This window comes from Suillus subalutaceus (genome assembly GCF_016647625.1).
Source record: "Suillus subalutaceus strain FC151 chromosome Unknown DFJ58scaffold_82, whole genome shotgun sequence".
NCBI classification, from domain to species: domain Eukaryota; kingdom Fungi; phylum Basidiomycota; class Agaricomycetes; order Boletales; family Suillaceae; genus Suillus; species Suillus subalutaceus.
The window spans coordinates 188636-216598 of NW_024540331.1; the positions used below are offsets into that span (position 1 = coordinate 188636).

At 47.0% G+C, this 27963-nt stretch overlaps 11 protein-coding genes across 11 annotated transcripts; 4 read left to right on the forward strand and 7 right to left on the reverse strand.

Moving 5' to 3' along the window:
* Nucleotides 1-2394: 2394 nt before the first annotated feature.
* DFJ58DRAFT_730046 (HAD-like domain-containing protein) lies at nt 2395-3664 on the forward strand (the record flags this gene model as incomplete). Its single annotated transcript, XM_041385823.1, has 6 exons — nt 2395-2542; nt 2622-2713; nt 2788-2934; nt 3020-3327; nt 3405-3508; nt 3561-3664. 6 exons carry the CDS (start codon nt 2395-2397, stop codon nt 3662-3664), a joined length of 903 nt encoding a protein of 300 aa, XP_041241961.1.
* Nucleotides 3665-4502: 838 nt separating this feature from the next.
* Nucleotides 4503-5630, reverse strand: DFJ58DRAFT_730047 (uncharacterized protein; the record flags this gene model as incomplete). Its single annotated transcript, XM_041385824.1, has 4 exons — nt 4503-4766; nt 4823-5155; nt 5207-5244; nt 5291-5630. The coding sequence occupies 4 exons, from the start codon at nt 5628-5630 to the stop codon at nt 4503-4505; spliced, it is 975 nt and encodes a 324-aa protein (XP_041241962.1).
* A 1759-nt stretch (nt 5631-7389) lies between these two features.
* DFJ58DRAFT_705243 (uncharacterized protein) lies at nt 7390-8117 on the reverse strand (the record flags this gene model as incomplete). Its single annotated transcript, XM_041383707.1, has 2 exons — nt 7390-7827; nt 7884-8117. 2 exons carry the CDS (start codon nt 8115-8117, stop codon nt 7591-7593), a joined length of 471 nt encoding a protein of 156 aa, XP_041241963.1. The 3' UTR covers nt 7390-7590.
* Nucleotides 8118-10821: 2704 nt separating this feature from the next.
* DFJ58DRAFT_797197 (uncharacterized protein) lies at nt 10822-11211 on the reverse strand. The gene has a single exon (XM_041390625.1). The coding sequence runs from the start codon at nt 11188-11190 to the stop codon at nt 10927-10929; it is 264 nt and encodes an 87-aa protein (XP_041241964.1). The 5' UTR covers nt 11191-11211; the 3' UTR covers nt 10822-10926.
* Nucleotides 11212-11293: 82 nt separating this feature from the next.
* Nucleotides 11294-12787, reverse strand: DFJ58DRAFT_797202 (GPI biosynthesis protein family Pig-F-domain-containing protein). Its single transcript, XM_041390626.1, has 5 exons — nt 12344-12787; nt 12214-12299; nt 12014-12163; nt 11857-11965; nt 11294-11809 (listed from the first exon to the last, which is right to left on the reverse strand). The coding sequence occupies exons 1-5, from the start codon at nt 12719-12721 to the stop codon at nt 11669-11671; spliced, it is 864 nt and encodes a 287-aa protein (XP_041241965.1). The 5' UTR covers nt 12722-12787; the 3' UTR covers nt 11294-11668.
* A 2702-nt stretch (nt 12788-15489) lies between these two features.
* DFJ58DRAFT_891266 (uncharacterized protein) lies at nt 15490-17045 on the reverse strand (the record flags this gene model as incomplete). The annotated part of the gene is made up of 6 exons (XM_041394751.1): nt 15490-15647; nt 15741-15765; nt 15852-15881; nt 16235-16378; nt 16431-16478; nt 16575-17045. 6 exons carry the CDS (start codon nt 17043-17045, stop codon nt 15490-15492), a joined length of 876 nt encoding a protein of 291 aa, XP_041241966.1.
* A 506-nt stretch (nt 17046-17551) lies between these two features.
* On the forward strand, nt 17552-19243 carry DFJ58DRAFT_730052 (WD40-repeat-containing domain protein; the record flags this gene model as incomplete). Its single annotated transcript, XM_041385825.1, has 7 exons — nt 17552-17678; nt 17726-17913; nt 17961-18220; nt 18268-18327; nt 18385-18667; nt 18722-18949; nt 19004-19243. 7 exons carry the CDS (start codon nt 17552-17554, stop codon nt 19241-19243), a joined length of 1386 nt encoding a protein of 461 aa, XP_041241967.1.
* Nucleotides 19244-19486: 243 nt separating this feature from the next.
* DFJ58DRAFT_843085 (uncharacterized protein) lies at nt 19487-20718 on the forward strand (the record flags this gene model as incomplete). The annotated part of the gene is made up of 8 exons (XM_041392911.1): nt 19487-19577; nt 19851-19931; nt 19955-20112; nt 20143-20273; nt 20347-20433; nt 20486-20560; nt 20611-20628; nt 20658-20718. The coding sequence occupies 8 exons, from the start codon at nt 19487-19489 to the stop codon at nt 20716-20718; spliced, it is 702 nt and encodes a 233-aa protein (XP_041241968.1).
* Nucleotides 20719-21644: 926 nt separating this feature from the next.
* On the reverse strand, nt 21645-22533 carry DFJ58DRAFT_843086 (uncharacterized protein; the record flags this gene model as incomplete). Its single annotated transcript, XM_041392912.1, has 7 exons — nt 21645-21674; nt 21736-21825; nt 21859-22064; nt 22156-22176; nt 22232-22285; nt 22337-22426; nt 22479-22533. 7 exons carry the CDS (start codon nt 22531-22533, stop codon nt 21645-21647), a joined length of 546 nt encoding a protein of 181 aa, XP_041241969.1.
* A 946-nt stretch (nt 22534-23479) lies between these two features.
* On the reverse strand, nt 23480-23698 carry DFJ58DRAFT_609562 (P-loop containing nucleoside triphosphate hydrolase protein; the record flags this gene model as incomplete). The annotated part of the gene is made up of 1 exon (XM_041380860.1): nt 23480-23698. A coding segment is annotated over one exon (219 nt), but the record flags the coding sequence as incomplete, so codon positions are not given.
* A 3741-nt stretch (nt 23699-27439) lies between these two features.
* DFJ58DRAFT_730053 (Pro-kumamolisin, activation domain-containing protein) lies at nt 27440-27904 on the forward strand (the record flags this gene model as incomplete). Its single annotated transcript, XM_041385826.1, has 1 exon — nt 27440-27904. The coding sequence occupies one exon, from the start codon at nt 27440-27442 to the stop codon at nt 27902-27904; it is 465 nt and encodes a 154-aa protein (XP_041241971.1).
* Nucleotides 27905-27963: the final 59 nt, after the last annotated feature.

Sequence of the window (27963 nt, forward strand, 5' to 3'; positions counted from 1 at the left end):
CTTCAGATCTGTTTGTGGAGTCCCATATCACATCTCATAAACAATGCGTCTCTCCTTCGTCCTCGCCGTTGTTTCTGCTTTCAAGTTGACAACATCTATGGCTGTCCGTGATGACAGTGATTGTCCCTACTCCTGCGCTTTGGAAGATTGCTGCACTGGCTATTATTGCCAGACTCTAATAGTTGGCGACTCTGATGTGAGTATGAGTAGTTTTCATCTGACCCCGTGGCTCACCGACGTCGTAGGCGTTCATATGTACACTGGATGACGGGCCACTGGGCTACTAGTACAGTGAGTCGTATTTCCGTTTTCGCCTTGGTGCACACTGCAGCGTGGTTGACGACACGACATGTAGGCTAAGTAGTTCGTTTCTGAGTGCTTGGCTGTCATGGTGAACAAATTTCACCCCGCTGGAGTATTGAAGACCTTAAATTAGAGGGACTTCTCGAATACCTGACTGCATAAACTATGACTGAAGTCCTTACGACCCGTTGTTTTTCGTCTCGTTCAAAAAGCTTGCAGAATACAATTTAGAAAGGCCTCACATGATGGAATGGACAGTCCGAGTCGGACATAACACATGCCAGCCGAAAGGAGTCTCTCTTGAAGGAATGATACGCGGTACTGCGTGGTCACCACGATACCTTGAGTGTAATAGTGGATGAATCGATGGCTTACAGCAGCGTTTAGAACATCATTCTAAATCTAAATCGTAACGGCGCCAACACCCAATTCGCTTATTACTGGCATGTTTTGTGTCCATTGAATTAAACGCAAACTAGTCTTAGGCCGACAGACAGCCTGTAAGCTGAAACGTTAACATTCATTAGTGTAATGAAACAATTGGGGGTCGTGGATTATCTTGTTGTCATAGTGCCCTGCAGGATGCAGTAGGGATGTCGGAGCTCCAGCCGAAGACAGAGGGGTGAATCTACGAGAATCCTCTCAAACTCAAAATGAGTACGACCGAAAGTCATCTATATGCCATCAACTCCTATACACAAAGAGATGCCACCAAAGACGTCAGTGACTGCACTCTTAACAGTAAGAACTCAAGAAGTCTGAAACCACGGGGAAAATTTGTGGGGTCATAATGGTGGAGATATTAATGAACGAACTTCATGCGCATTATGATTATGGGACGGACAATTCCCGCTACAACAGTACTTGGCGAGTTTTTTGACAACGTCCGGGAAATGGCCGACTCCAGGGCTATTCTACATGGACTCTGGGGCCAAAGTCTCCACGCTCCAGGGTCTAATTAGGGCCGTGCGTATAGATTCTGCGGACATTGTCAGTGAGCTTGAAGACATACCGACCAATGCATTTTGCAGAATAACTGCACTTCCAAGGATTGAAAGTGTCGTGCTCAAAATATGAGGGAACCATCAAAAGAACAAGCATGAGGGATGCTGGCAGGGAAGTTAGCACACCAGTCAACCCTTGCGCACGGATCAGAGGACGTACCCTCGCCATTGGCTTTCCCGAGTTGCCGTTCTGGTCACTGACACATATTGTGATTAGGACAGCGCCGCAGCAAGTGGTACAATCAATGACAAGGTCAATTGAACTTTCCCGCGGGGATAAGAGTGTAAGAAAAGTGAGATCTGCTTCCTGTAATGAAGACATAGTGACGGCTATCAGGTGTGTACATGCTGACAGGGAACATGGTGGGCGCGCAGGTGGTCGCGCAGGTAGGAAAGGAAGATGGTAGGTGGGTAAGAAGGGCGGGTGGGTAGCTCATGGGCAACAAGGGGTACTATTCATGTGCATTTTGAGAGCACGAATGTAGCATTCCAACAGCAGGTGGTGGGGAGGCGGGCGGGATGCATTCGTGGTGGTGAGCAGCGCAATGACGATAAGCGCACGACATCAAGCGGTGTTTGAATTGGATTGAACTCCGCCCCGAATCCAGCTGCCGAAGCCCCAGATCAATGGCCCTTGGATTTGGCCCCATCGCGATACCAATTTAAACAAGGTAAATTGGAGCCTATCCGCGCTACATGTGCAAGTGTGTCAGAGTAAGTTTTAGGTGATGCATAGGAGGGAGCTGACCTTGACGTGGTGAGATATCGGACTGGGGATCCTCACAGGTATTATGGCATGGACAATCGTGGAAAGCCACAACAGAATGAGGAATATATGATAGTGCACCTTGCAGGTCAACATGGCCGGTATAAGGCAAGTGTAAGTTGGGTATCGACACAACTTAAGAAGCCCTCCCATAGACTCAAAACCGGTCAGCATCATGCATGATATTTGCCTCGCATCGTCGTATGAGACAAGAACTATTCGTTCTCAATAAGGCAATTCTAGTATATCAAGCAGTTTGGAATGTTCGTGAGATCATGTACCACGGAATCCCTCGCCCCCGCCCCCACCACGCCTACCATCATGCCCACACACCTCACAACCCGCCCAGAATACTCCCTCTTAATCGATAGATATGACACATGGATGTTCGACTGCGACGGCGTATTATGGCACGGCGATCGGTTGATTGAAGGGGCCGTGGAGGTTTTGGAGATCCTTCGGAAGCGAGGTGCGTGCTAGGGGTGTATAGTACCTGATATTGAAAATAACGATTACGATTACGATCTTTTGATACGGATGTTATGAAGGAAAGCGAATTCTTTTCGTCACCAATAACGCTAGCAAGTCGAGGAAGAGTTATAAAGCCAAGTTTGATCAGTTGGGCGTGGAAGCAAGTGTGGTGGGTCTCGTTCAGATTGAGGCTTGATGGATTCAAAGGTCGTTTCCTGATTGATGCGATGCGATGGGTTGTAGGAAGAGATATACGGATCAGCATACGCTTCCGCGGTTTACATATCCTCCGTCATGAAACTTCCAAAAGATAAGAAGGTGTATGTGATCGGGATGGCAGGCATCGAAGAGGAGCTGAGGGAGGAGGGCGTTTCTTTCATTGGTGGAACGGTATGTCGTTATCCCTTCCCTGCTCCTGCTCCGGCCCCCCACTCGCTACCCAAACTCACTCACTCACACGCATGCACACACCCAGGACCCAGCAGATTGCACCCTCGAACCATTCTCCCTTTCATCTTTCTCCCTTGACCCAGACGTCCAAGCCGTCCTCTGCGGCCTAGACCTCAGCGTGAACTATACCAAAATATCAAAAGCATTCCAATACCTCACACGAAACCCTGGCTGTCGATTCCTAGTCACCAACGAAGACAGCACGTTCCCAAGCGCTGATGGTCTCTTACCTGGAGCAGGAGCTATCAGCGCTCCATTACGCTTTGCACTGGAGAGGGATCCGATAAGTATTGGGAAGCCTGCGAAGACGATGTTGGATTGTATTCAAGCCAAGTACGTTTCTCCGTCTTAGCTAGCTTTCTGGTGTGTTTGATTGACGGGAAATCATCGCGATCCTGCGTTTATGATAGGGTGAAATTCGATCCGGAACGCACGATAATGATTGGGGATCGGTTAAACACTGATATTTTGTTCGGACAAGCTGGGGGTCTGGCAACGCTCCTTGTTCTGACGGGTGCGTTTCCAAATTCAACAATCAGTCCTTGTAATGAACTTGTGGTTTGTAGGCATCACGTCGAAGCAAGATATCACCGGCCCAAACGCTTCACCAATAGTACCCGACTACGTCACACAGTCCATCGGAGACCTTCGTGTTGTTGATGGACATTAGGTCTAGTCTTCCTCATACTTAGCCGCGTAGAAAGGGCTGGTCCCACATGAGAGATTGATACATATCTAGAACACGATTTGAATAGAAGGAACTGGAACTGGAATTGGAATCGGCGCCTCAGGTGGCCTTCTGTTTCTCCGATCGTCCCATGCTGATGTTCTCCTTAGCCGCCAGCCACTTGAGTGTGCTGACGGAAAGAGCTGAGAGAGATCCGACTATATAACCAGCGACTCATATAACTAACCATACCATTGTAGTTATGACTACCTCAGCTTTATTCAGGCTCCCCTTTTCACACTACTCCCGTCTTATCTTACCACTCATTTTGCCCCACTCAGCATATCCTCAACTGTCCTTATCATTTGGGATTGATGCCATCGACGAACTACAGCTTGACCGCTCGCCACTAGCATGCAAGTGAGTATATGCAACTCCTTCGACTTTAATATTTTGAACAAATGTTATTGCATCAGTAAATCACTCGGTTCTGTACAGAACTGTACAGAACTGTACAGTGTGACAGGCCGACAGCTTGGTCCCTTCTATACAGCTCACTACAGTACTACTTCACTCTGTAGATCTCTGTACAGATAACTCACAGACACCCAGAGAAGGGCTCTTGTACCAATAAAATATAATTGTGCCGCTGCTGCTAGCTGCTCGACTGTTCACACATGTACACACAAGCAAAAAATCGACAAAATCAATAATAGCATTCAATCAGATGCATACTACACTAAACGACGCTCGAGATAGAATCAATGCGGGGCAATAATGTCAAGAATAGAAAGACGTCAATCAAGGATGATTTTCAAATGAGAATGTCTCGAAGCGTCATTCACATTGCCGTCGACTTTGTAGGACTCCGCCCTGTGAGAACTTCATCAGCATGCAATACTTCGAAAGCAAAAACTCCTTGCCATCCAGCTGCAGCCCAGGAACGAAGTTGCTGCGCTAATTTCGGTCCATGGTAAGGGTCACGCATGATCGATTCCAGGTTAGTGAGCATAGCAGTATACAAAGAAGAGTATTCCTTTGCGGTGAACTTCGGAAATGATTTTCCGCTGCCGTTCTTAGCAAAGCCATCTAGGACACAATTAACCTATCAAACATGTGGTCAGTGTGTTGTTAGTAGGACATGGAAGGACGAAAAAATACCGCGGTGCAAACCAGTGCCAAGCACTCTAGCGGTAAAGACTTCTGGAAGACCTCAGGTCTCCTGCGAGCAACACGGTAAGACCCTGTATAGAAGAAAGAGATAGAAGCCTCGCGGAGCACAGGATGAGAGGCGTTTTCGGTTTTCCCATTTTCATCTACACCGTTGCATAAGAAAATAGCGTCTTTGAGCAACTCCGTGGCAGCTTCTTCAACCCAGGCAGCACGTTGTTGGGGTGGGACATGAGATGGAGGTATGAGGTCGTACATGGAGGGCACAATACTGGCAACGGTCTTCTTGAGGTCCGAGCGCCACGTTGATAAATCCTCATACAGCTAACATAACAGCACGTTAGATATCGGATGCGTGCCAATGAATGCACACACCATTTTTGCCATATCATGCTTGCGATCAGGCCAAATACCTGGTAGACACGTCAGTAAAATATCTCGACAGCAAAAAAGACCTACCCTCTTCGACTTGTTGACCACCCTCGAGCCATTCGACGAGCGAAGCCATGAGTATCTCGTTGATGGAACCTGTCAAATCTTTCGCTAGTTTGGGGAATGGGTTCTCTATCGCGTGTTGGGCGCGGCACTCGCTCTTCGTAACCTCAAGGAAGTTTTTCCATCGTGGACCATACCAGCCTAGTTGAGTGGCTCTAGGCCCATCACCTGATTCCTTCACTTTTGAATTAAGCTTGATGATATCTTCTAGCCACGTGTTGCAGCCAGACCGGGGCTGGCTCATATGGCGAGCGACAGATGTGTGGTCCTTCAGAATTTTTCCGCACGATGGACATTGAGGCATAAGGGTAAGGGTGAGACATACGACAGTCATCATTAACCTTCTGATCGATATTTCGGCATTTTCCGATACTGACTTAAACAATACTACCATGAACATAACCAAACTGCGATCTCTATCAGCACGCGCATCAGGGATGGACGAGCAGATCTCCCGTTTACATCATCGCGAAGGACCATCGGGTGCATATGACATATACAATGTTCTTCATTCTGTCAATTCCTTGGTGATGTCGATCTTGAAATTCGCTTTTTCGATGTACCTTACATTTTAACAGTCCATACAGGATCCAACCAACTCTGAGGCCAACCTGGTGTTGGACCTTGTAAGAGCTAAGCGGCAAGTTTATCTAGCGCAAAAGACACTGGCGGACTGTATAATACGCGAGAACGAAGTGTTGGCAAACTTACTCCGATATCGAGCTGAAGAAGCAGAAAAAACGACTGGAGGACGCGGATGTTGGATTAGGGTGCATGCGAATCGCATTTAAGAAGAATGGATGGAGTCATTTTCCTCATCCGACTCAAACACGCGATGGCCGCCTACAAACTGGTAAGCTAACGATACGAAACTTGATGCAGGAGGTTGATTATCCCAGTAGAAGATACTGAACGTGGTTGTCACCTCACCGTCCAGCTTGATTGATCCGAGTGCTCCCTCTTCACATTATTATGATACTCAACTTATGTATATGCTGTTGTTGCATGAATATTTCGCTATGCAGTGTTATTTGTTGTATGTCCTCTCAGGCGTGAATGAACATATGCGTCTCACTCAGATCTTAAACTATCTTCACTGCGGCTGTTTAAGTTTGATCATTCAATTTGAAGCCAAGTCATATCGTACGAAACTGAGTCGTATAGACCTAGAGAAAAGTACTATGTAACTACTACCTATATTAGTTGATAAATTCTTGAATTATACTGTAGAACTGTGAGTAACTGGAGACAATGTATACTTTGCAGCCACTGTTGGCTGTGACTTTGGCGGAACTGTGGACTCTGTGGCTCACTGTCGTGGGAACATGATTTGTGTACATTCTGTGGAGAAATTTGTGATTTACTGATGTTGTCTGATCATCTTCTTACTGGTTTGTTTGCTGTACACCATGAAGCAACCATTTTGTTCTAACGACACTTAAAAAATAGCTCCGAGTGGGACCGTCCAGCGCACTAGCTAGTCTCTCGCTATTCGCCCTTGTCATCCCAATTCGAATGTGGCCGATAGCACTGCAGCACTGGATCTGCTTGCGCTCGATGATGTAGCCTGATCAATGAGCCAAAGTCCTGCTAAAGGTACTCAGTGCATAACCATCGAGCAGCTAGGATGAACGGGGGTGCTGGCAAGGTCTACAGGCGCCACTTGAGTGGTCAAGTGATGCTATGAGGTCCTGGAAACAGCCATTTTTCAGCAATGGCATCAGGAGCGAACCAACTTCCACCAGCCGCTACACTCTTGATAGCACTACTGAGATCGAGTGCATGAACCTCAACGGCAGGGAGATATCTGTATTCATAGTTCGCCAACAAACAACTACAAGCAACTATCTCTACGTCGTCCACCACACCTCCCGTCGGCGCTGCTACCACTTTGAGCACTAATCCTAACATTGTAACGACGAAACACGCTGGACGCTGGATTCGCTTCTGGCTCTTTATCTGTTGTACCTCTATTGAGTATACCCATGACGGTCATTAATGAATTTTCTCGTTCCTGTGACATTCGTTTCATTCCTCGAGTGTGCTCGAGGGAGGCATAAAATCGTTTATATTTGTTGCATACAAAATAGGATTTATCTTCCATCACAAGATGCAACAGAGATGGAGAGGGCACGCGGGTGGACGACAAGCTCTTGGCTCGAGACATGGTTCTACTACATATACAACATTTGTGGCAAGTACTGAAATTGATCCCATATACCGTATCCTCGACATGGAAGCCCATGCTAACATTGGCTCCAAATTTAGAGCACACGGTTGTTCCACCCGCCGTTCCACACAGCTTCGGTGATAGTCTGGGGAGCAGTGGATGACTGGAACCCAACCCTGACCACGGGCCCAGTGTTGACTACGACCGACGCATACAAGAAGCCGCTGGTCTCAACTGCGGCGCCCAAGACCGGGCCCGGTTTGCCCCAATTGCCGCCGCTGTAGTAAATCTCCTGCACCTGACTATCGGCAGTGATGTAATACACGCGGATCTGTCGTGATGAATGAGGTTACGGGGTATGGAAGGGCTAGCGTCGAAAACTCGTACCTCGCTCAAGTTGTTCCACGACACGGCTGCGATGGGCGTGTTGATACGGCCAGCGGGAAATGGAATAGAGGTGAGATTCCCGAGGCTATAGGTAGTGCTCGTTGGGTCGCTCAACGCCATTTCGTAGATCTGATAGTCTTTGTTCTGAAAGTAGACCCGACAACTCCCAGTGGTTGCGCTCTGCACGGCAGCTGCAGCGGTCCCGACGAAGTTAGTAGGCAGAAGGTCTGACATGGTTGCTACAACGCGAGAAGATGAATACAAGCAACTGTGGATGTGTTGCCAACTGTGACTCACATTGGTAGAAGGTCGTTGATGCGATGACTGTTAAGCTGGCATCGAGCCTTGCTTTTAAACCTCCAGACAACCCCTGTCTGGATAGCGGATATCAATGGTCCCGTTCTCCGACGCGAACACGAGAAGATGGAAATAGCGAGGAGTCTCCACGGTGTCTAGCCTAGCACAAATCTGACTGTGATCTAGAAGTTGTGGATTCTAGTAGATGCGGCTATCGTACGCCCCGGGCCTCTGGAATAAAAGTTTCACTCGATGTGCACCCAAAGTTACATGTAATCCAGGACCATGACTATTGATACATAGATAATCTGTCAAACGCTTACAGGACAGTGCGGCTACGAGGTACGAGTTTTCGACGCTAGCCCTTCCATACCCCGTAACCTCATTCATCACGACAGATCCGCGTGTATTACATCACTGCCGATAGTCAGGTGCAGGAGATTTACTACAGCGGCGGCAATTGGGGCAAACCGGGCCCGGTCTTGGGCGCCGCAGTTGAGACCAGCGGCTTCTTGTATGCGTCGGTCGTAGTCAACACTGGGCCCGTGGTCAGGGTTGGGTTCCAGTCATCCACTGCTCCCCAGACTATCACCGAAGCTGTGTGGAACGGCGGGTGGAACAACCGTGTGCTCTAAATTTGGAGCCAATGTTAGCATGGGCTTCCATGTCGAGGATACGGTATATGGGATCAATTTCAGTACTTGCCACAAATGTTGTATATGTAGTAGAACCATGTCTCGAGCCAAGAGCTTGTCGTCCACCCGCGTGCCCTCTCCATCTCTGTTGCATCTTGTGATGGAAGATAAATCCTATTTTGTATGCAACAAATATAAACGACTTTATGCCTCCCTCGAGCACACTCGAGGAATGAAACGAATGTCACAGGAACGAGAAAATTCATTAATGACCGTCATGGGTATACTCAATAGAGGTACAACAGATAAAGAGCCAGAAGCGAATCCAGCGTCCAGCGTGTTTCGTCGTTACATTAGGATTAGTGCTCCAAGTGGTAGCAGCGCAGACCGGGAGGTGTGGTGGACGACGTAGAGATAGTTGCTTGTAATTGCGAGGATAACTGAGCCTGAGCCGATTGCTGTGTGACGTTACTATTGGGAGGGTGCGAGCCGCCTGCAGCAGTATTCGTTGGTTTCAACGGAATTGGCCTCCGTTTTCTCTTGCTGAGGCATTCCTCTATGTGATATGAGATGGAGTTCGAACATTCGAGGAGGAAGACAGGAACGTACACGCTTTCCTTTGGCATACGGGACGTCAACTACTACTAAGCTACGCTCGTGCCGCTCGACCTGTGCACTACTTGGTCTGCCAGAGAGAAAGTTTCGAGCCCAGCGGAAAAGGGAGGGTCAGGATGGCGTATTGGGGACGTGGGATCGTGCAGAAAGTTGAGAACGTGAGGCCTATCAAACAGTACTGAATGAGAAATTCTGTGAGGTGCTGTCCAGATTCTCTTAGATTGATTTATTAATGTCTTGCGGTTGATGTAACGATAATAATTTAGCAGCTTGATAATCAATTGTGATGGTGAGATCCCAACAATGAGTCAAAGGCTTCCAAGATGCGGCATCGAACTTGTGCAGTTATTATTAAACAATTGGTGTATTTGTTTGGCCGCTGTGGCTGACAATGTTTACAAATGTTATCCGCCAGCACCTTCGAATTCGTGCATCCTCCAAACATCTTGCATAAAAAGGCTGGTGACTCTCCCAGCCAACGCCCTTGTCAACATCTCCGATTCAACCCTTAATTCTCAGGATGGAGGGGAGATCCATTTTTTGTGAGATGTGAGATGTAAATAATGTGATCTCGAAAATGAATCTGGAGGGGAACGGTAGGAAGACGGCTTACTTTTACGTCCTGAGCACTATTTTGCGCTCAGCCTATAACAAATGTGCAAAGTGCAGTGCCAGCAGATTGCCAACGGACCTCAGATCTGACCTTCTCTGTCCCTGATATTCTATTAGCGGTTCCAAAGGGTTGTTGTACCAGCCTCTGAGTGGCACGTCAGGCGACATGAGGAACCCCGAAGCTGAGTTTAGACGTCTCATGGATGGTAAGAGAACTTCGGAGTCTCATTGTGTATCGGGGAACGCGAAACTGGATTCCGGGAGATCGGCCATACTCGACCAGTCCATCTATGAGGCAAACCGTCGATAGACGTCATAGACGGACTGGTCACGAGTCTAGAGATCGGCAGCTGAAGCTCAGGAGATCCAAATTCCAAAGAAGAGTGCTCCCTATGTGCAATGTTATTTTCTGGGTCACTGCGCAGCTTGGAATTCTGATAGACAACTAGGACACTTACAACGTGGACTGCACTTCTCCATAGCTTTCGCTGCATATGGCTAACCACGAGTCGACATTGTCCACTTCATCAGCAGAACCTCTCTTGTTGTTAAGTGATTTACTTCAGTTGGGTTCGGCCCCAGGAACCCAGCTCACAACTGCATTCCTTTCGGGGCTCGGCTGACATGTGTTCAGTCCGACTGTGTATGGTATCATGTCACCGCATGTGGGGCTTTAATAAGTATTCTACGAGCTGACAACGAGAATAAAACCGTAAGTACTTCAGCCATATTCAAATGTTTGAGATGTTCCTCTACTCCAAGGTCTTCATTGCTCAAGCAGCAGTAAAATTTGAGATAAACACTCCGCATTCTGCAACGAACTACTCACGTGCGGTACCATCAACCACACTGCACCAATGACTTGGAGAAAGCCGAAACACGACTCACTGTAGCTCATTAGTACGGCTCACATCTAAATTGGTAGTAAGGCTACCATACGGGTGAGTCAACAAATCCTGGATTAAACTACTGAAGCTCACCTCATCAACATGTGGGTCGAATACTGCCACGCATACAGAGTCATTGCAACAATCTTTATCTGTGTTGCAAAGGTGGTCATCTGAATGACATTCACTTTCAGCACTGACAGCCATAGACACCGTCAAAGCAGCAACAACGGCGAGGACGACTTGGAAGCAGAGACGCATTATATGGATCTCGAAAATAAATCTGTAGGGGGGCGGTAGGAAGATGACTTGCTTTTATGTCCTGAATACTGTTCGGTGCAGGCCTCATCCATGCCGTTACATAAACAGATGGTATTTGCAATGCCAGCAGATTGCCAATAGACCTCAAATTTGACTTGCACTATCCCGGGTATTCTATTGCAAGGTGGAAGAACCCAAGAACACGATGATGACGTGCAATTCTAAACTGTCGTCGTATAATGATGGCCTGATACGTCAGCGACACAAGGATTCCAGAAGCTGATTTCAGGCGTCTCATGGATGCTTGAAACTTCAAGAGTCTCGTCGTGCATCGGGGAACGCGAAACCAGAGAAAGACGCAAGCTTCTCAGGGAGGCTGATGCCGACCTCATATTCGCATAGAAGAGCCTGGTCCCAAAAGAGCGATTGATAGGTGTCTAGAACTCAACTTAAATAATAAGGAACTGAAATCAGCGCCTCAGGTGGTTTTCTGCTTCTCCGATTGTTCTCTTTTGATGTTCTTCTCAGTCAACCACTTTAATGCACTGACGGAAAGCGCTGAAAGAGATCCGACTATATAGCCTGCGATCCCTCCGAAGAGAGGCGTTAGCGGCCAGGCCTAGATTATCATGAGCTCGAATCTCGGTAAATGATGCTGGAACTGACCTGCCATGGTCGATCCCAGTCCAGAGCGATTGGGAGAGCACCGAGCCAAGCGCCAAGGAGGCTCGCGACAGCAGGATAAACCAGAGCCCTTTCTATCGGATTCCGCGGGCTAGCACAATGTCAGGCAAAGAGTAAGACGGTACGTATATTGACCCACGAAAGCTCGGCGAATAAACGTGTCCAGTTAAGTCTAGTGATGAAGGACGAAGTGTCGGAGGAGAAGGAGGGAGAACCCATTGCATAAGCTGGCGCGAACGCGGATAGCAGTGCTAGAACGATCGCCAGCAAGAATGTATGAGGGAGGTGGCTTCCATACGTATGATCAGCACAAATCTTGTTGGATACGTCAATTGTCACCTTGAAGAAGGAGCACCGAACAATACTATAGTTGCGTGGAACACCAAGGCTACACATGAAGTGAAAACAGCCGCTCTTCCTAATCTCTGAGAGAATATGAGAAATTTGAACTGCGAAGGAGAAGACACACCGAAAATCTCCCTCGATCGAAGTGATACCTATTCATTTTAATCTCGTCACTCGTTCCGCCGCGAGAGGTATACTCGAAACACCACTGCCTGATCCACCCCGCCCACCATACTTGGAGGATCACTAGCCCTGCGATAATCCAAGCGAGTGTTATAACTGGGTTATCCGTCAGTGCGTCTTGAAACTGGGATTGTGGACGGTCAGAATCAGCGAATGATGGCCAGAGTAAGAGAGATGTCTGGGGTAGGAAGAGGGCTGTGAACGCTACGAGGCTGGTGTGGACGCCAACGACGGAGGTGTACCTTGCGTATGGGAAGAACGCGTATTGAACTTCATGTGTGGAAGACGGAACTATGGTCTTTGCAGGTTTCGCAGGCATTTCAATGAGTGGCTCTGAGTCGCGATGCCCTATTCCTGTACCTACTCAAGACTCAAGAGCTCGGTGCAAGTCTGGAAAAAATATCTGTCATCCCGCGGCCCATGCCGGCCCGTCAGCCACAACCTTCATTGGACTAATTAGGTTTGTCAGCATCATGTGACACATCGGGGTTATCAATGTTTAGGAGAGGTTTTTATGTGGTACTGAATGTTAAGATAAATTTAAAATTTAAACTAACATAAAGAGGGACATATAACTTTAAATGTTGGCGGTGTTTTGTGCGGAATGCAAAATATCAAGTATCTGCAACCATGTTCCCACCGACTATACGTCAATGACAATTAGAAATATAATCATATTTTATGTGTGTGCTTAAATTTGAAGTTTAACTCTCGTGTAATACGACGAACAAAACTAGTAGTTTGGGCTATGACCATGTGGTTGCTAATATTTCAAGTTGTGTGCGCAATTTAAGCGCCTCTTGAAATTTAAAGTTTACACCACAGACAAAATGTGATGACAAAACTTTAAGTTTTGTCCACAGATTAAATAAATCACCCACCCATTGCCCACCCATTGCCCACCCATTGCCCATCAATTGTTGTATGTGTCGACTGGAAGCCTTTCCAATTCAGTGCGAATGGGTCCGGCCTGCATAGAATCATTGGCGAACACCATGCTGTCCCGCGAGATTAAGATAAGTCTTGATGTGGTTTGTGATTGTGTTTCTTTTATGTAACCTAATTGTTCAGTCGCCCACTTCATTCTCCTACTAGGATACATAAGCAAAACAAAAGAAACTGCCAGCCCATATATTTTGCGTATCTCTTGCGACGCACGTCGGCTTCAAAAATACGAATCAACTTAATGTGCTCCAGAAGCTGCGTTGTCACTCCATAGACGTGCTTCATGTGACACTGACCGCAGCCCCGCAGAATACCTAGGCTTAGCTTATTTCTCTCTGCCTCATTTCACATCAACTCTTCATGCCTACTATCCGAAAACCGTGAGGTGAGATTTGCCCTTTGGCTCCCTCCGACTCCTCGTCCTTCATGATTTCCCAGAGTTACTTAACAAATACTACTTGAGTCTCTGCGATGCCATTTCTCTGCGATGCATCCTCAGCGCGTTCCCTATGTCTATCATCCTTCCTGACCCTCATCTACGCTACATTAAAAAGCGCCGACCTCCGCAACAACCTCGATCAATACCTCCTTAATCGTGGGACCCCTTCATTCCTTAAAACGCTCAAAAGCCTTGCCGTTGCGCCCACTGCAGCCTGAGTCGCCAATGAAGGGGTCTGTTGCAAAGGGGCTGAGGTTCAAGTGATGATTTCATATGTTGCTAATGCACGTCTTGCAGTCGATCTCGCCGTGGCCACCAAAAAGACCCTTCTCCGCATGGAAGCAGGCTGGGAGGTCCTCGTCCTTTTGGTCGCTCTTCAGCGTCCAGAGGTGCTTGAGAACTGTCGCCCTCTCAAGACGCGATCTACCTTTCTTCGTAATTAACATCGGTGGGTGCCCCCGCCCCTTCCACCATTTCCCACTTCTAATTCTACGTAGAGTTGGATGACAATGGAATCGAGCTCGCGTGATGATACCCCACTTCCCTGCGTCGGCCTGCTCGTTTACGAATATTCTTTAGCAATTCGTACGCTTGTTCTATCGGTATGATGCAATTTATTTACATTTATCTCTCACATTCGGAATCAGAGGAAAGCCTGCTTGATCAATCTTCAACGTGCGTGACATCCATCATCTTCACTTGAATTATCATCTTCTCCCCCTCACTATGATCAGCTAATCTTTCTCGTGGAAGCCTGAATATTCTTTCTGTGCGCTGGACCACACAATGCTTGTTCAGCTGTTTCCAACTGTGATCAGGCAAGGTTGCATAAATTCTGAACATGCCTCTTGCGCCCTTCTGATTGTTAATAGATCGCGCATAAGTCTTTTTCATCCTGCGGAGTCCAATCTTTCTTGCACGAGTCTGAATCTCTCAACACTCATTCAGCTTCCCTCGATTTAACTGGGCATTCATCTCGTGTTCAGCTGTTTTCTCGCTGTTATCAGGCAAGTTTTGTCAGTTGAACATTCCTTCTTACGCGCTGAATCTCATAAGACTTGTTTAGCGTGATCAGGCAGATCTTTCTTGCGCGAGTGTCTGAACGTTCTTACGAGCTGAATCTCTCAACACTCAACACTCATTCAGTTTCCCTCGCTTTAACCAGGCGATCATCTTGTGTTCAGCTGTTCCCACTATCATCAGGCAAGTTTTGTCAATCTGAACATTTCTTCTTACGCGCTGAAAGATCACAACTTAGATGGCGCATAGTCTTTTTTCATCCAGCATCGGTTCCCGAAAGAGAGAAGGAGACCGACTTGTGGTAAGCTTCCGTTACATGCTCAGTAACCCATTCTCTTACAGGCCAAAGCACCAGCGCGACGTTTTCGAGAGCGTCAAGCTTCCATCCTCTGTCAAGACGAACATTTCACGCGATACGAGTCGTGGACTTGACCGCTTGTGCGGCTGCGCTCGATCGTCGTGGCACAAAGTGCGAGGTGGATGCTTGCATGTCGCCAGGAGTGTAAGCTCGACGGGATGTTGGGTGAGTCTGTTTTGATATAACAATGTAACACTCTTCAATATTTATTTACAGCCATAAGTTCAAATCTCAAATCGGCATAGAAGACGCACTTCATATCCCATCCCACCCCACTCTATCATGGTTTATACCCCCGCTGTATCATGAACTCTTGTCTTTACATTTACAGGTGTACCCGCGCAGTCAGAAGGGCGAGCTCAGCATCTCCCCCTCGTCCATGGTTCTCCTTGCACCCAATTTGCACCAACTCCCATCCGCCCACTTCGGTCTTAAGGACCAGGATACCCGGTACCGCAAGCGTTACCTCGATCTCATCATGTCCTTGTACGCGCAATATCTTCCTATATAATTACGACACCTTTTGTATTTCCCTGGCTTCTCGTTGACCGCGTGGTAGAAACGATGACGACCTACTCCCCTTGATTCCTCTCATGTCTCGCTAGAACAGATACACGCGTGTTAACGTTTTAACAACTATCTCGTTTCTGATCTCCATGATTAATGCATCCTCACTGAAGAACTCACTGTTTTTACAGGCGTGATTTCAGATATCGGCTTCATGATCAATTGTGGAGGAGTGATTTACATTGAAGAGGAAGCAACCCACTCCATACTGATAGAACAATCGATCCATCAGTGCAGTTTCCCGCAAAGTGTGCAGATCTCCGCAGAACAACATAGCAAACTTTTGCGAAGTTTCACGTTCATATGAAGGAGGACATTCTTTACATATGTATTCTACTCAAATGTTATGACCACCACAAGTATGTCAGTGCAGTGCGACCACCACAAGTATGTCAGTGCAGTGCGACAGCAGAGGGAGCATTGAAGGTTAACGATACAGTCGTACATTAGTCCTCCTGTAGGAGTATTAGCTGTGATACCAAAAACATAGATGTCAAACAAACTGTCGTTCGAACACTCGCAGTCATCTCCTGCTCCTTCAAGTTCCGCGTGACGTGACGCGACGTGTATTTCAGTCGTGTCGTGATAATATCGTTCACCGGCCATAAATCGCTATAATCTTCAAGGTCTGGGAACCTGTCGATAGCCTAACATACCATGAGATCCTTGACCCGCACAGTGAGGCTGTTTCATAGTTACCTTGTTCCGTACGACCTCCAACTGAGCAGGGCTTTGCGCAGAAGCGCACTGTGTCGTTGTGAGGTCATTGCTGATAACAACATACATAAATTTCTTAGTGCCTTGTGAGCTTTGAAACAGAGAGCAAGCATGTACATTGCAAACCTTGAATTCTGTATATTTCTTTGGACTCCAATTCAATGCATCATAGAGAATGTATCGCCCACGCCCCGAGCCCCCAGCCTCGCCGAGGGGCTTAGGGATTTTTGAGTCTTCTGATAAAGGTGTGATTGAAGTTGAGGAGCCGCTGTCGAAAGAATGATTCGAAGAGCTTTGTGAATCTGAACATATACTAGGCGTCATTGAACGGGAGCGAGCCCGAATGGCCTTCTTTGGGTATGGAGAGGAGTAATCAGGCTTGCGCGACCGCTTTGCTATTTTGAACTCAGGGGCAAGTGCGGGCGGTGTCCTCAGGCTCACGATAGAAACGATGATCTCATCGGCAATAAGTGTAGTCGGGCGATGGATGCTGCCGAGCAGCTCAAGTTGGTCCGTGAGCATTGGGGGGAATAGTGGTGGAGCACCAGACTGCTCCTGGTCATAGAAGGGGGGAACTGTTGTGGAACTGTTGCACATTGTACACAGATAATTGAGATGTAAGAGAATAATTTATATTATACTAAGTATCTATTATCTGAGCGAAATTTGAATGTTTGAACTTGGTTTGAACTGCCATATCGGGTGAGAACAATTATTGGGTCCAATCCAATCCAAGCAGCGGCTACCCTTAGCATTTGGAATGTTGAACTACAAAAGAATCGCTGGGCGGTGACACAACACAAAAGACCTTTCAAAGACAAATCAAGAGATGCCGGATCTTCAAGCTTCAATGCAGACAAGATTTAGACTATTCGCTTCACCATTGACTCGTTGACGAGCAGTACAGACTAACTCGAGGCCCAGATCAAATCATTAATTTGACGTCAAATCATGTATCCGTCTCGAACAATAATTACCAAGGAGAAAAGACAATCATTGAGCGTCACGTCTCGAACAAGAATTACAATTGCTAAAAGACAAATGAGAAAAAGAAATGGCCAATAAATACGCTGTGAGCGGGCGACTACAGCGTGTCATTCAACATGTCTTCTTTCTGGATCAGGGCAAAGTCAAACCAGCGCTACAAGCTTCTAACTCGTCTGTCTGTCCCCAGCAGGTCTGTCCATGCGCTCGCAATTTCCAATGATGGGCAGGTGCTCGCCTGCGGTGGTAAGTATACATCTCACTCCGGAGGGACAATGCTGACACATAACAAGGCACTGAAGGTGTCAAACTTTGGGATATCAATTCTCGTAAAGAACTTGCCTGTTCATCTCATCGTCACGAATCACGAGGAACTGTCAGCTGTGCGGCTTGGACCTTGACTAGGCCAACCACCGTGGAGACTCTTTGTTATGGAACTGGGCTGGGCTACGTCGTGTTTTTGCGCCGAAGTGTCATAGATGTAAGCTTAGTTGGGCGTGGTCGAACCTTCCGTTGACATCTCAACAGAAACGATTCCAGGAAATTTGCGCGAGGAGGCTTGGTTCAGGTTTCGAGATCACATGTTTATCATGGGATTCGACTTCTTCTGAGGCCAACACGCGGATCGCAGTCGGAATGAGAGACAAGATAGTCCAAGTTCTCCTGCTCAACGCCAACTCGCAGCTTCAGTCTGTCTTCGCAGTTTGGCTTGACAATACGGTACCAAAGTCCGTAGCGTTTGCAGACAACTACGACATCTACGTTTTCGGCCTCTACGACGGAAAATTGTAAGGCTCCATTGCAGCATTTTCGCATCATACTAAGCGTCAAGCAGCATTAAACTGGAGGGCAAAGACGGTACTGTTGTGAGAGAGTTTAGCTGTCAGTCAGTCATGTAAGGGTCCACCCAACTGCTGCACCCGATGTGCGGATCACTGACTAATCCTTCAAGTGGGCACGCTGCAGTCAACCTCAAGAAGGGCTTATTCGTCGTAGATAACGCGACAGATGGCTTTACAATGTATTGTCTTGAAGACGAGGGGGAGGAGCCCGTTCGGACGTTCACGACTGCTGTTCCGAGTATGTTGGTCCCCAAGCAAGTGGCCTTCAGGGAAGAAGGAAGGGTGGTTGCGGGTGGAAGTGACAACGGTTTGGTGTACATATTCGACAGGAAGGCAGGAGAGCTACTGGAGACTCTCCGTCACGCAAATGGCGGCCTAGTGCAGACAATAGCAGTAAGTGGTGATAAATGGCGACAAAGGAAGTCACTGAAGACTGGGATTTTCCAGACCCACAATCTCAATGGCCACTGCACGATCGCCAGCGTTTCGCCAGCGCAGGGCCGGGGAAATACCACAATCAAGCTATGGACATATGATTATGCGCCTCGAAAGGCGTCCAAGACACCCTCCAAGGATTATTGGTGGCTATGGCACATGTTGATGATCCTGACCCAAGTGCTCGTTCTTCTGTCTACAAGCATTTTCCTCGCAGTGAACTATAAAGGAGGGTTCATCGTAAGTCAACATCAACGGTTTTGTTAGCAGCAAATAACTGAGCTGTACCTTCAGGACAGAGCAGTAACATGGTCAGTCGACCACGTCCATCAGTATATGACTCCGCCTCCAATGGCTAAAGTTGCTGATGACTTTTCCCGACGTGCCATCAACGAATACTTAAATATGGAACGCCGAAAGGAAGGACACACGAAGAATGACATCGACATACTCAGTGAATTAGCGGACAAGCTCATGGAGCTAGCGATAGAAGCAGGTGGAGACCTCGACGACCAAGAACATCCCGAGCAATAAGGGCAGGGAACAAATTGAGGACAAATGATGTAGCGCTCTTGCTGGAAAACATCAGCATGTACATATGTAGATAAATGGAGGGATGGTTACTGGAACACATTGCGCCATCTATTGAAAATCAGAAGTGAGAGACTAGGCTCACACGAGAAAGTTGTCACGTGCACGTGACAAACAACACGTCAACAAAGGAGACCAACAAATCAAACGACTAACCTGCGCACCTCTCCACCACCACCATCAACGATGCCCCACAACAAGGGCAAAACAGTCGGAAAGGCAGACAGGGCTGCAAGGAATCTCAGGCAACTGGAAACCGAGCTTCGGCATTTGCAACGTGAGTCAGATTTCGGTTTATCAGAAGGAATAGAAGTAACACACATGTCAGGAAATGATCATCGCAGAAGGCTCAGCCCCACAGCGCATGTGAAGAAGCAGATCGACAAGCCTAAGGGTCAAGCAGGCTGATCAGAACTCAAAGGAGGATATAGTCTCCAACAGGCCATGGGATTGGCTGGAAATGACTGGAAATACAACGCGTTAAGAGTGAGTACTGTTGTTGACTGATGGCACTTTTAATAATTCACATTTTGATAAGATGATGGCACAGAAATATACGAATCGATACCTCGATACTTCACGGACTCTGAAACAACAAGACAAACTTACGGTGATATTCCTCTTAGCCTATGTAAGTGTTTCATGTTTTTTCAGTGAATATATGCTACTGCAACTATGCGCGGGCACAACACAAACACCAATATCTCGCAAAGTTCCGTGACAATTGGCCGTTTCACGACTTTATGGGTTGTTATCTTCGAAATCATGTACAGTACACTAAGAAGCAGCACCCAAACTTGGACGACTCTGAGGTGAGCTACTTAGTCAATTGAATGCTCAAGGTTGACCGCATATATGCGCACAGATTGATGAGTCTGATGTTAGTGGATTCAGACATCGATGAGGAGAGGCGCCCACGGCCTCCAAAAAAAATCTGCTCAGATCATTGGCCCAGCAGTGCGCGCAAAAAGCGGTACGTCATTTTTGGCCCTTAGACTGACAACCCTTTGTTTATTTTAGCTCACATTTACGTCGTCACGCACTAGCAACCAACAGCGGGTCCCTCTAAGTTTTCTGGATCATATGATGATGCAGCATATCACGACAATGGTGAATCGGAGCTGTCTGAACCAGTGCGTTTTTGAACTTTCTGCCTGTCAACTTTCACCTTACTGCTTCACATAGCCCGAGAGCATTCATGCTAGTACTCCAGTACCGCGGCCTAAATCTTCACGGTCACGACCAACCAGACGCGGAAGGGTGAGTTTTCTCTAGGCATCCCATCTCACTAACAATTTGTCTTTTCACAGTCGCGCAAATGAGCTTTTGTGTGTGCCTACCATCTCCTTGAACCAAGTTCTTCATCCGTCTCTCTTCACCACATTTCTGGCCGTTCTTCACCTGTCCCTGCTTGCTAGGTTCTGTCTCAGCTCACTGGATTCGCTACCACTACACACCAGGTCCTTCATCTCTGCTCGCCATTTCTTCGACACCAATAGCTTGTTGTTCAACCATGTTGCTCAAATTGCCGCCGCCAACTCATTCAAGATTGTCTCTATCATTATTCTTCATGCATGCCGCTTCTCGATTGATCACAAATGTTGTCCTGCTTTGTGTCTCCCTGATTATGCACTAGATGTCTCGTTACATTCGCCTGTTACCTGTACTCCTGTTACCTGTACTGTATTACCTCACTCATCATCAGCATCAATAATCGTACAATTCCAGTGATTGCATCAGTCCTTTTGCAGTGATGTTGTCGCTGTATGTTCCGTGATACATTCAAGTAAAAATGAATGAAGACTTCACGGAAAATTTCGTATGTCAAGTTGGTCCTTTCAGCGATATAGAAGTGACTAGATTTGAGTGAGCAACATACTTAATTCAGGTAGGCATCCGCTACGGGAATATAGTGATTTAATTCACTGGATTTCACGAGTGTACTACCCACAGTGTTATGTTACAACGACACTTGTTTAATATAATTTCTCGAGTTTCAAATGCTGTTGGAATGTGATAGCTGATGACCAGAACAAGAAACCTCCTAGGATGGCAACGACGATCGTGCATGGAATTATCGTCATTGACGAATGACCTGGGGATGTGTATATTCCTGCAAGAAAGCCTAGAGTAGATAAAGCCACGCTGTCAGCTTACGATTAACGTCATCTGTACGCCTTATGACAAGTTGATTACCTGGTTGTCCGTAATAGACTGGGAGCGCTGTAAATGACCGCAACTCTAGTGCGCTTGTCATTGAGATGCTGAGACTACATGTAGTATCGAATTAGCATAGAGAGATAACTGTGCTAGATTACACATACTGCAAATTCCAGAGACTTCATCATTTCACCGAAGTGTTGAGCAGTGACACCTGCCAATATACAGTGGACACTGAAAATGAGTGAAAGAGAACACAATGTCCTTGTTATCACTTGAGATCCAAAATCTGGAATGGCAAGTATGCCAGCATCTACGGCCATGATAACACCAGCCTTGATAATGGAAGACGTAGACTTGATTAGCTTTCCAATTTCAATATAGGGAGATGTGCGTACCAAAGTGCTATGTTTCAAATTCTCGTCATTGAAACAGTCAACGAACTGCCTGATATTGAGTGAGTTGACGATGCCGTCGACATGGATATTTTCTATATGTTCCAAAACAAGTGCTGGCACCCCGAACATTGCAGCTGTCACCAGTAAGAGGGGAAGGGTTCGCTTTCGCTTCAATCCTTCCACCGAATGAGTCCGCATCAAACGAGCTTCCGGTAAACCGTAGTAGTTTAAGAATTGATGATGGCCTTATCCTATAAGTTATTGCAAAACTTGAGCTGCATCGGCCGAGAAACCTACGTAAGATGCTCCATATCCTTCCTATTGACGGCGGGTTTCAATTATCTCGTCGTACAAGTGGGCGAAGCAGACGTACCGCAAAATGCTACTCCTTGCTCAGTCATGAATTTGTTGGACGAAAGATGACTCTCTGAATGATTCCGTCAGTAAAATCAAGCGCTATCATTTTCGTGTGACGAACCGAATCTAATGATACAAGATATTATTTTCTCCGCTTGGTTGTTGTTCCGAAACAACGAAGCTGCAGTTGATTGTTCCAAGGTGAGTCCTTCTGTAATACATGTTCAAATCAGTTCTGTGGTATCTGCACGAAGATGTCTTACCTGCTAAAAACCATTCCAAGTGAACTCGTAGATCCTTCGCATCAGAAGGCGTCATGTTGTAATGACGCGGAAAAAAAATCGACATGCTTCCTGATTTATATGCAGGCGTCAATTGTAGTATTTATTCCATCGACCGATTATTACCAAAATTGTGCTTCGAGCTCAAGACCTATGCATTTGAGTCGTAGCATGCGTTGATAGGACATTGGAACCTACGTTTATGGTTCCACTCCCGTGCGGATGCACACTCCTGAAAAAGCAGACTTGCGTCGAAAGCATCAAACCAAGCAACTATGTGCTGCTCTGTGTTCGCACAATAGTATTCATAGTAATCGCCGTCATGCTTTGCAAGGGGTTCAACGACCAGGAACCACGTATCTTCTTGCAGTCTTCTGCGTGCCACGTCAATCCAATTATTCAGATTATGTAGTCGATCGTGCGAGTATCTCTTTATGTCGGTTCCCGTATATGTCTTCTGTGCGGTTGTAAGACACTGAAGGATACGATCACGAATCGTATTGCTTACCATCTTACTGGAAAAATAGTACATGACCGCCCGACGGGTGCACGATCCCCTCCCAACCGTCGTGATATGTTTCCCTGTTGATCCCTAGTTTCAGTCAGTTTCGCTTAAGCAACTAATTACAGACTGTAATGCATCAACTTGTTTGCACTGGATGCTATAATCGGCGCCCAACGAGGGATCACTAGGATGAAGGTCAGGGCACGCGCATAAGGAGTCAGTAGAAAAGCTAACTGTACTACTGCCTTCGAATATCGTTGCAACTCGGACGGCCATGAAGGTATGCTGCGACCTAGTAGATATTGATCAGCCCTGGTCCATTTGAACCAAATCTCTAGGCTACAACGTGGACGGTAACACGACCAAAGCCTGGCAGTCACGAATTTGATTTCCAGAATTCTCCGCATCTCCGCATCGCTTGCGGAGTTTCTACATTATATGGAAAAGTTGGAGTTCTCGCTTTGCTATCTAATCGTGGCGAATCCGTGAACTCCTCCCTAATCGTTGCCTGAATTTTAGCGTCGGTATCAAAGTCAATGCTGCTTGTTGCCTCATCAAGCACAATAATCGAGCTCCGCCTAATCAGCATGCGCGCCATCGCGATGAGCTGCCTTTGACCCTGCGAGAACTTTGTACCGCCTGCGGACACCTGGGTATCGAGTGTGATAGTCATCTTGGACTCCACGTCAGTGACAGCCGTCGACGCAGCAGAAGAGGGAAGATCATCAGGCGTGGATGTACAAGATAGTGTGCGGGAGTTGTGTTGGGAAAGCACTTTGACTGAGCATTTGCACGCGGTACAGCACATCCAAACATTCGCGATCTATTCAAAATCAGAAGGGCGGAAGAGGCATGTTCAGAATTTATGCAAACTTGCCTGATCACAGTGGGAAACAGCTGAACAAGCGTCAAAATTGCATCGGTTAAAACATTAAAACGTTAACACGCGTGTATCTGTTCTAGCGAGACATGAGAGGAATCAAGGGGAGTAGGTCGTCATCGTTTCTACCACGCGGTCAACGAGAAGCCAGGGAAATACAAAAGGTGTCGTAATTATATAGGAAGATATTGCGCGTACAAGGACATGATGAGATCGAGGTAACGCTTGCGGTACCGGGTATCCTGGTCCTTAAGACCGAAGTGGGCGGATGGGAGTTGGTGCAAATTGGGTGCAAGGAGAACCATGGACGAGGGGGAGATGCTGAGCTCGCCCTTCTGACTGCGCGGGTACACCTGTAAATGTAAAGACAAGAGTTCATGATACAGCAGGGGGTATAAACCATGATAGAGTGGGGTGGGATGGGATATGAAGTGCGTCTTCTATGCCGATTTGAGATTTGAACTTATGGCTGTAAATAAATATTGAAGAGTGTTACATTGTTATATCAAAACAGACTCACCAACATCTCGTCGAGCTTACACTCCTGGCGACATGCAAGCATCCACCTCGCACTTTGTGCCACGACGATCGAGCGCAGCCGCACAAGCGGTCAAGTCCACGACTCGTATCGCGTGAAATGTTCGTCTTGACAGAGGATGGAAGCTTGACGCTCTCGAAAACGTCGCGCTGGTGCTTTGGCCTGTAAGAGAATGGGTTACTGAGCATGTAACTGGAAGCTTACCACAAGTCGGTCTCCTTCTCTCTTTCGGGAAACCGATGCTGGATGAAAAAAGACTATGCGCCATCTAAGTTGTGATCTTTCAGCGCGTAAGAAGAAATGTTCAGATTGACAAAACTTGCCTGATGATAGTGGGAACAGCTGAACACAAGATGATCGCCTGGTTAAAGCGAGGGAAACTGAATGAGTGTTGAGTGTTGAGAGATTCAGCTCGTAAGAACGTTCAGACACTCGCGCAAGAAAGATCTGCCTGATCACGCTAAACAAGTCTTATGAGATTCAGCGCGTAAGAAGGAATGTTCAACTGACAAAACTTGCCTGATAACAGCGAGAAAACAGCTGAACACGAGATGAATGCCCAGTTAAATTCGAGGGAAGCTGAATGAGTGTTGAGAGATTCAGACTCGCTGCAAGAAAGATTGGACTCCGCAGGATGAAAAAGACTTATGCGCGATCTATTAACAATCAGAAGGGCGCAAGAGGCATGTTCAGAATTTATGCAACCTTGCCTGATCACAGTTGGAAACAGCTGAACAAGCATTGTGTGGTCCAGCGCACAGAAAGAATATTCAGGCTTCCACGAGAAAGATTAGCTGATCATAGTGAGGGGGAGAAGATGATAATTCAAGTGAAGATGATGGATGTCACGCACGTTGAAGATTGATCAAGCAGGCTTTCCTCTGATTCCGAATGTGAGAGATAAATGTAAATAAATTGCATCATACCGATAGAACAAGCGTACGAATTGCTAAAGAATATTCGTAAACGAGCAGGCCGACGCAGGGAAGTGGGGTATCATCACGCGAGCTCGATTCCATTGTCATCCAACTCTACGTAGAATTAGAAGTGGGAAATGGTGGAAGGGGCGGGGGCACCCACCGATGTTAATTACGAAGAAAGGTAGATCGCGTCTTGAGAGGGCGACAGTTCTCAAGCACCTCTGGACGCTGAAGAGCGACCAAAAGGACGAGGACCTCCCAGCCTGCTTCCATGCGGAGAAGGGTCTTTTTGGTGGCCACGGCGAGATCGACTGCAAGACGTGCATTAGCAACATATGAAATCATCACTTGAACCTCAGCCCCTTTGCAACAGACCCCTTCATTGGCGACTCAGGCTGCAGTGGGCGCAACGGCAAGGCTTTTGAGCGTTTTAAGGAATGAAGGGGTCCCCACGATTAAGGAGGTATTGATCGAGGTTGTTGCGGAGGTCGGCGCTTTTTAATGTAGCGTAGATGAGGGTCAGGAAGGATGATAGACATAGGGAACGCGCTGAGGATGCATCGCAGAGAAATGGCATCGCAGAGACTCAAGTAGTATTTGTTAAGTAACTCTGGGAAATCATGAAGGACGAGGAGTCGGAGGGAGCCAAAGGGCAAATCTCACCTCACGGTTTTCGGATAGTAGGCATGAAGAGTTGATGTGAAATGAGGCAGAGAGAAATAAGCTAAGCCTAGGTATTCTGCGGGGCTGCGGTCAGTGTCACATGAAGCACGTCTATGGAGTGACAACGCAGCTTCTGGAGCACATTAAGTTGATTCGTATTTTTGAAGCCGACGTGCGTCGCAAGAGATACGCAAAATATATGGGCTGGCAGTTTCTTTGTTTTGCTTATGTATCCTAGTAGGAGAATGAAGTGGGCGACTGAACAATTAGGTTACATAAAAGAAACACAATCACAAACCACATCAAGACTTATCTTAATCTCGCGGGACAGCATGGTGTTCGCCAATGATTCTATGCAGGCCGGACCCATTCGCACTGAATTGGAAAGGCTTCCAGTCGACACATACAACAATTGATGGGCAATGGGTGGGCAATGGGTGGGCAATGGGTGGGTGATTTATTTAATCTGTGGACAAAACTTAAAGTTTTGTCATCACATTTTGTCTGTGGTGTAAACTTTAAATTTCAAGAGGCGCTTAAATTGCGCACACAACTTGAAATATTAGCAACCACATGGTCATAGCCCAAACTACTAGTTTTGTTCGTCGTATTACACGAGAGTTAAACTTCAAATTTAAGCACACACATAAAATATGATTATATTTCTAATTGTCATTGACGTATAGTCGGTGGGAACATGGTTGCAGATACTTGATATTTTGCATTCCGCACAAAACACCGCCAACATTTAAAGTTATATGTCCCTCTTTATGTTAGTTTAAATTTTAAATTTATCTTAACATTCAGTACCACATAAAAACCTCTCCTAAACATTGATAACCCCGATGTGTGAATCGAGCTCGCTTTGTCTTTTTAATATTGTACTCCCTGATCGATGATCATGGTATGGTCCTTTGGACGTCGCAGATGCAAGCAGGGAAGTGACAAAGAGACATCGAGTTATCTTTTGGCTGCTGCGGTGTGATATAAAACAAGATTCATAACGAACAAAGACGTGTAAGTTCTATATCACTTTGTCTAGTACCTTTGTCTTCGCATATAATCTTTTATCGATCTTACTTACCAACTACAACTAGGGAAACCATCGCCTCGGCGATTTCCTGATGCCATTACAGCGGTGACGCGCATGCTGCTGTGTCGGATAATCGAGCCGGGCTTGTTACGGTGGAATTAAATTAATTGGCCAAACACGATGTTTTCAGGTCCATCGACAACGTTACCGTATAACGAAGAACCGTCGGTCCGTCTGCCAGCTCAGTGGGACATTGGAAGGCGGCCAGCCACGTCAATCGAACCGTTGAATACGTATTCCATGGCTTGGTCAATGCCGATCTCATTATGTGTAAGTACTACAAATGCGCATGAAATAGAGAAATCCTTTCGAGTGCCACCCTGACGGTGTGTTGTGCACTGACGATGAAGCTCGTCGCTCTGCTTCTGCTGCCCTTCGCGGTTGCTCTCGCTAGCACTGTACCCTTTAAGGGCTGTCATCAAAAGGTGAAAGAGAATATCCATGGTCCACCCAGTGGGTGGTACAAGCATGCTCCCGCACAAAAGCACTACATACTCGAGCTCAAGATCGCTCTCCCTCAGCCCAAGTTCCCGGAACTTGAGCAGCACCTCTGGGAGATAAGCGATCCAAGTCACGCACGTTATGGGGCATACTTGTCGAAGCAAGAGACAGAAGCACTCATGACTCCCTACCCTGAGACTCTGGACGTCGTCGGCGAATGGCTTGCCTTACACGGTCTGACAGAAGAAGATGTTATCCGTTCATCTGCACGCGATTGGGTTACTATTCGTGTCCCAGTCGGTCTCGCAGAAGAGATGCTGGATACTGTGAGCAAGGCGATGTCGCCTTCGGAGATTACGGTTCATTAACCAGTCGATGTCTAGACTTATCATGTTTACAAGCACGCTGAGACCGGCGAGAGTATCGT

Excerpts from the sequence above, each read along its gene's own strand:
- DFJ58DRAFT_797197 (XM_041390625.1), bottom strand. The coding sequence starts at position 11,190 with ATGCGTCTCTGCTTCCAAGTCGTCCTCGCCGTTGTTGCTGCTTTGACG.
- DFJ58DRAFT_797202 (XM_041390626.1), bottom strand. The coding sequence starts at position 12,721 with ATGCCTGCGAAACCTGCAAAGACCATAGTTCCGTCTTCCACACATGAA. Across the intron at positions 12,164-12,213 it reads TTCGGTGCTCCTTCTTCAAG|CCACCTCCCTCATACATTCT; the intron begins GTGACAATTGAC and ends TACGTATGGAAG. Across the intron at positions 11,810-11,856 it reads ACTGGGATCGACCATGGCAG|GCCTGGCCGCTAACGCCTCT; the intron begins GTCAGTTCCAGC and ends ATGATAATCTAG.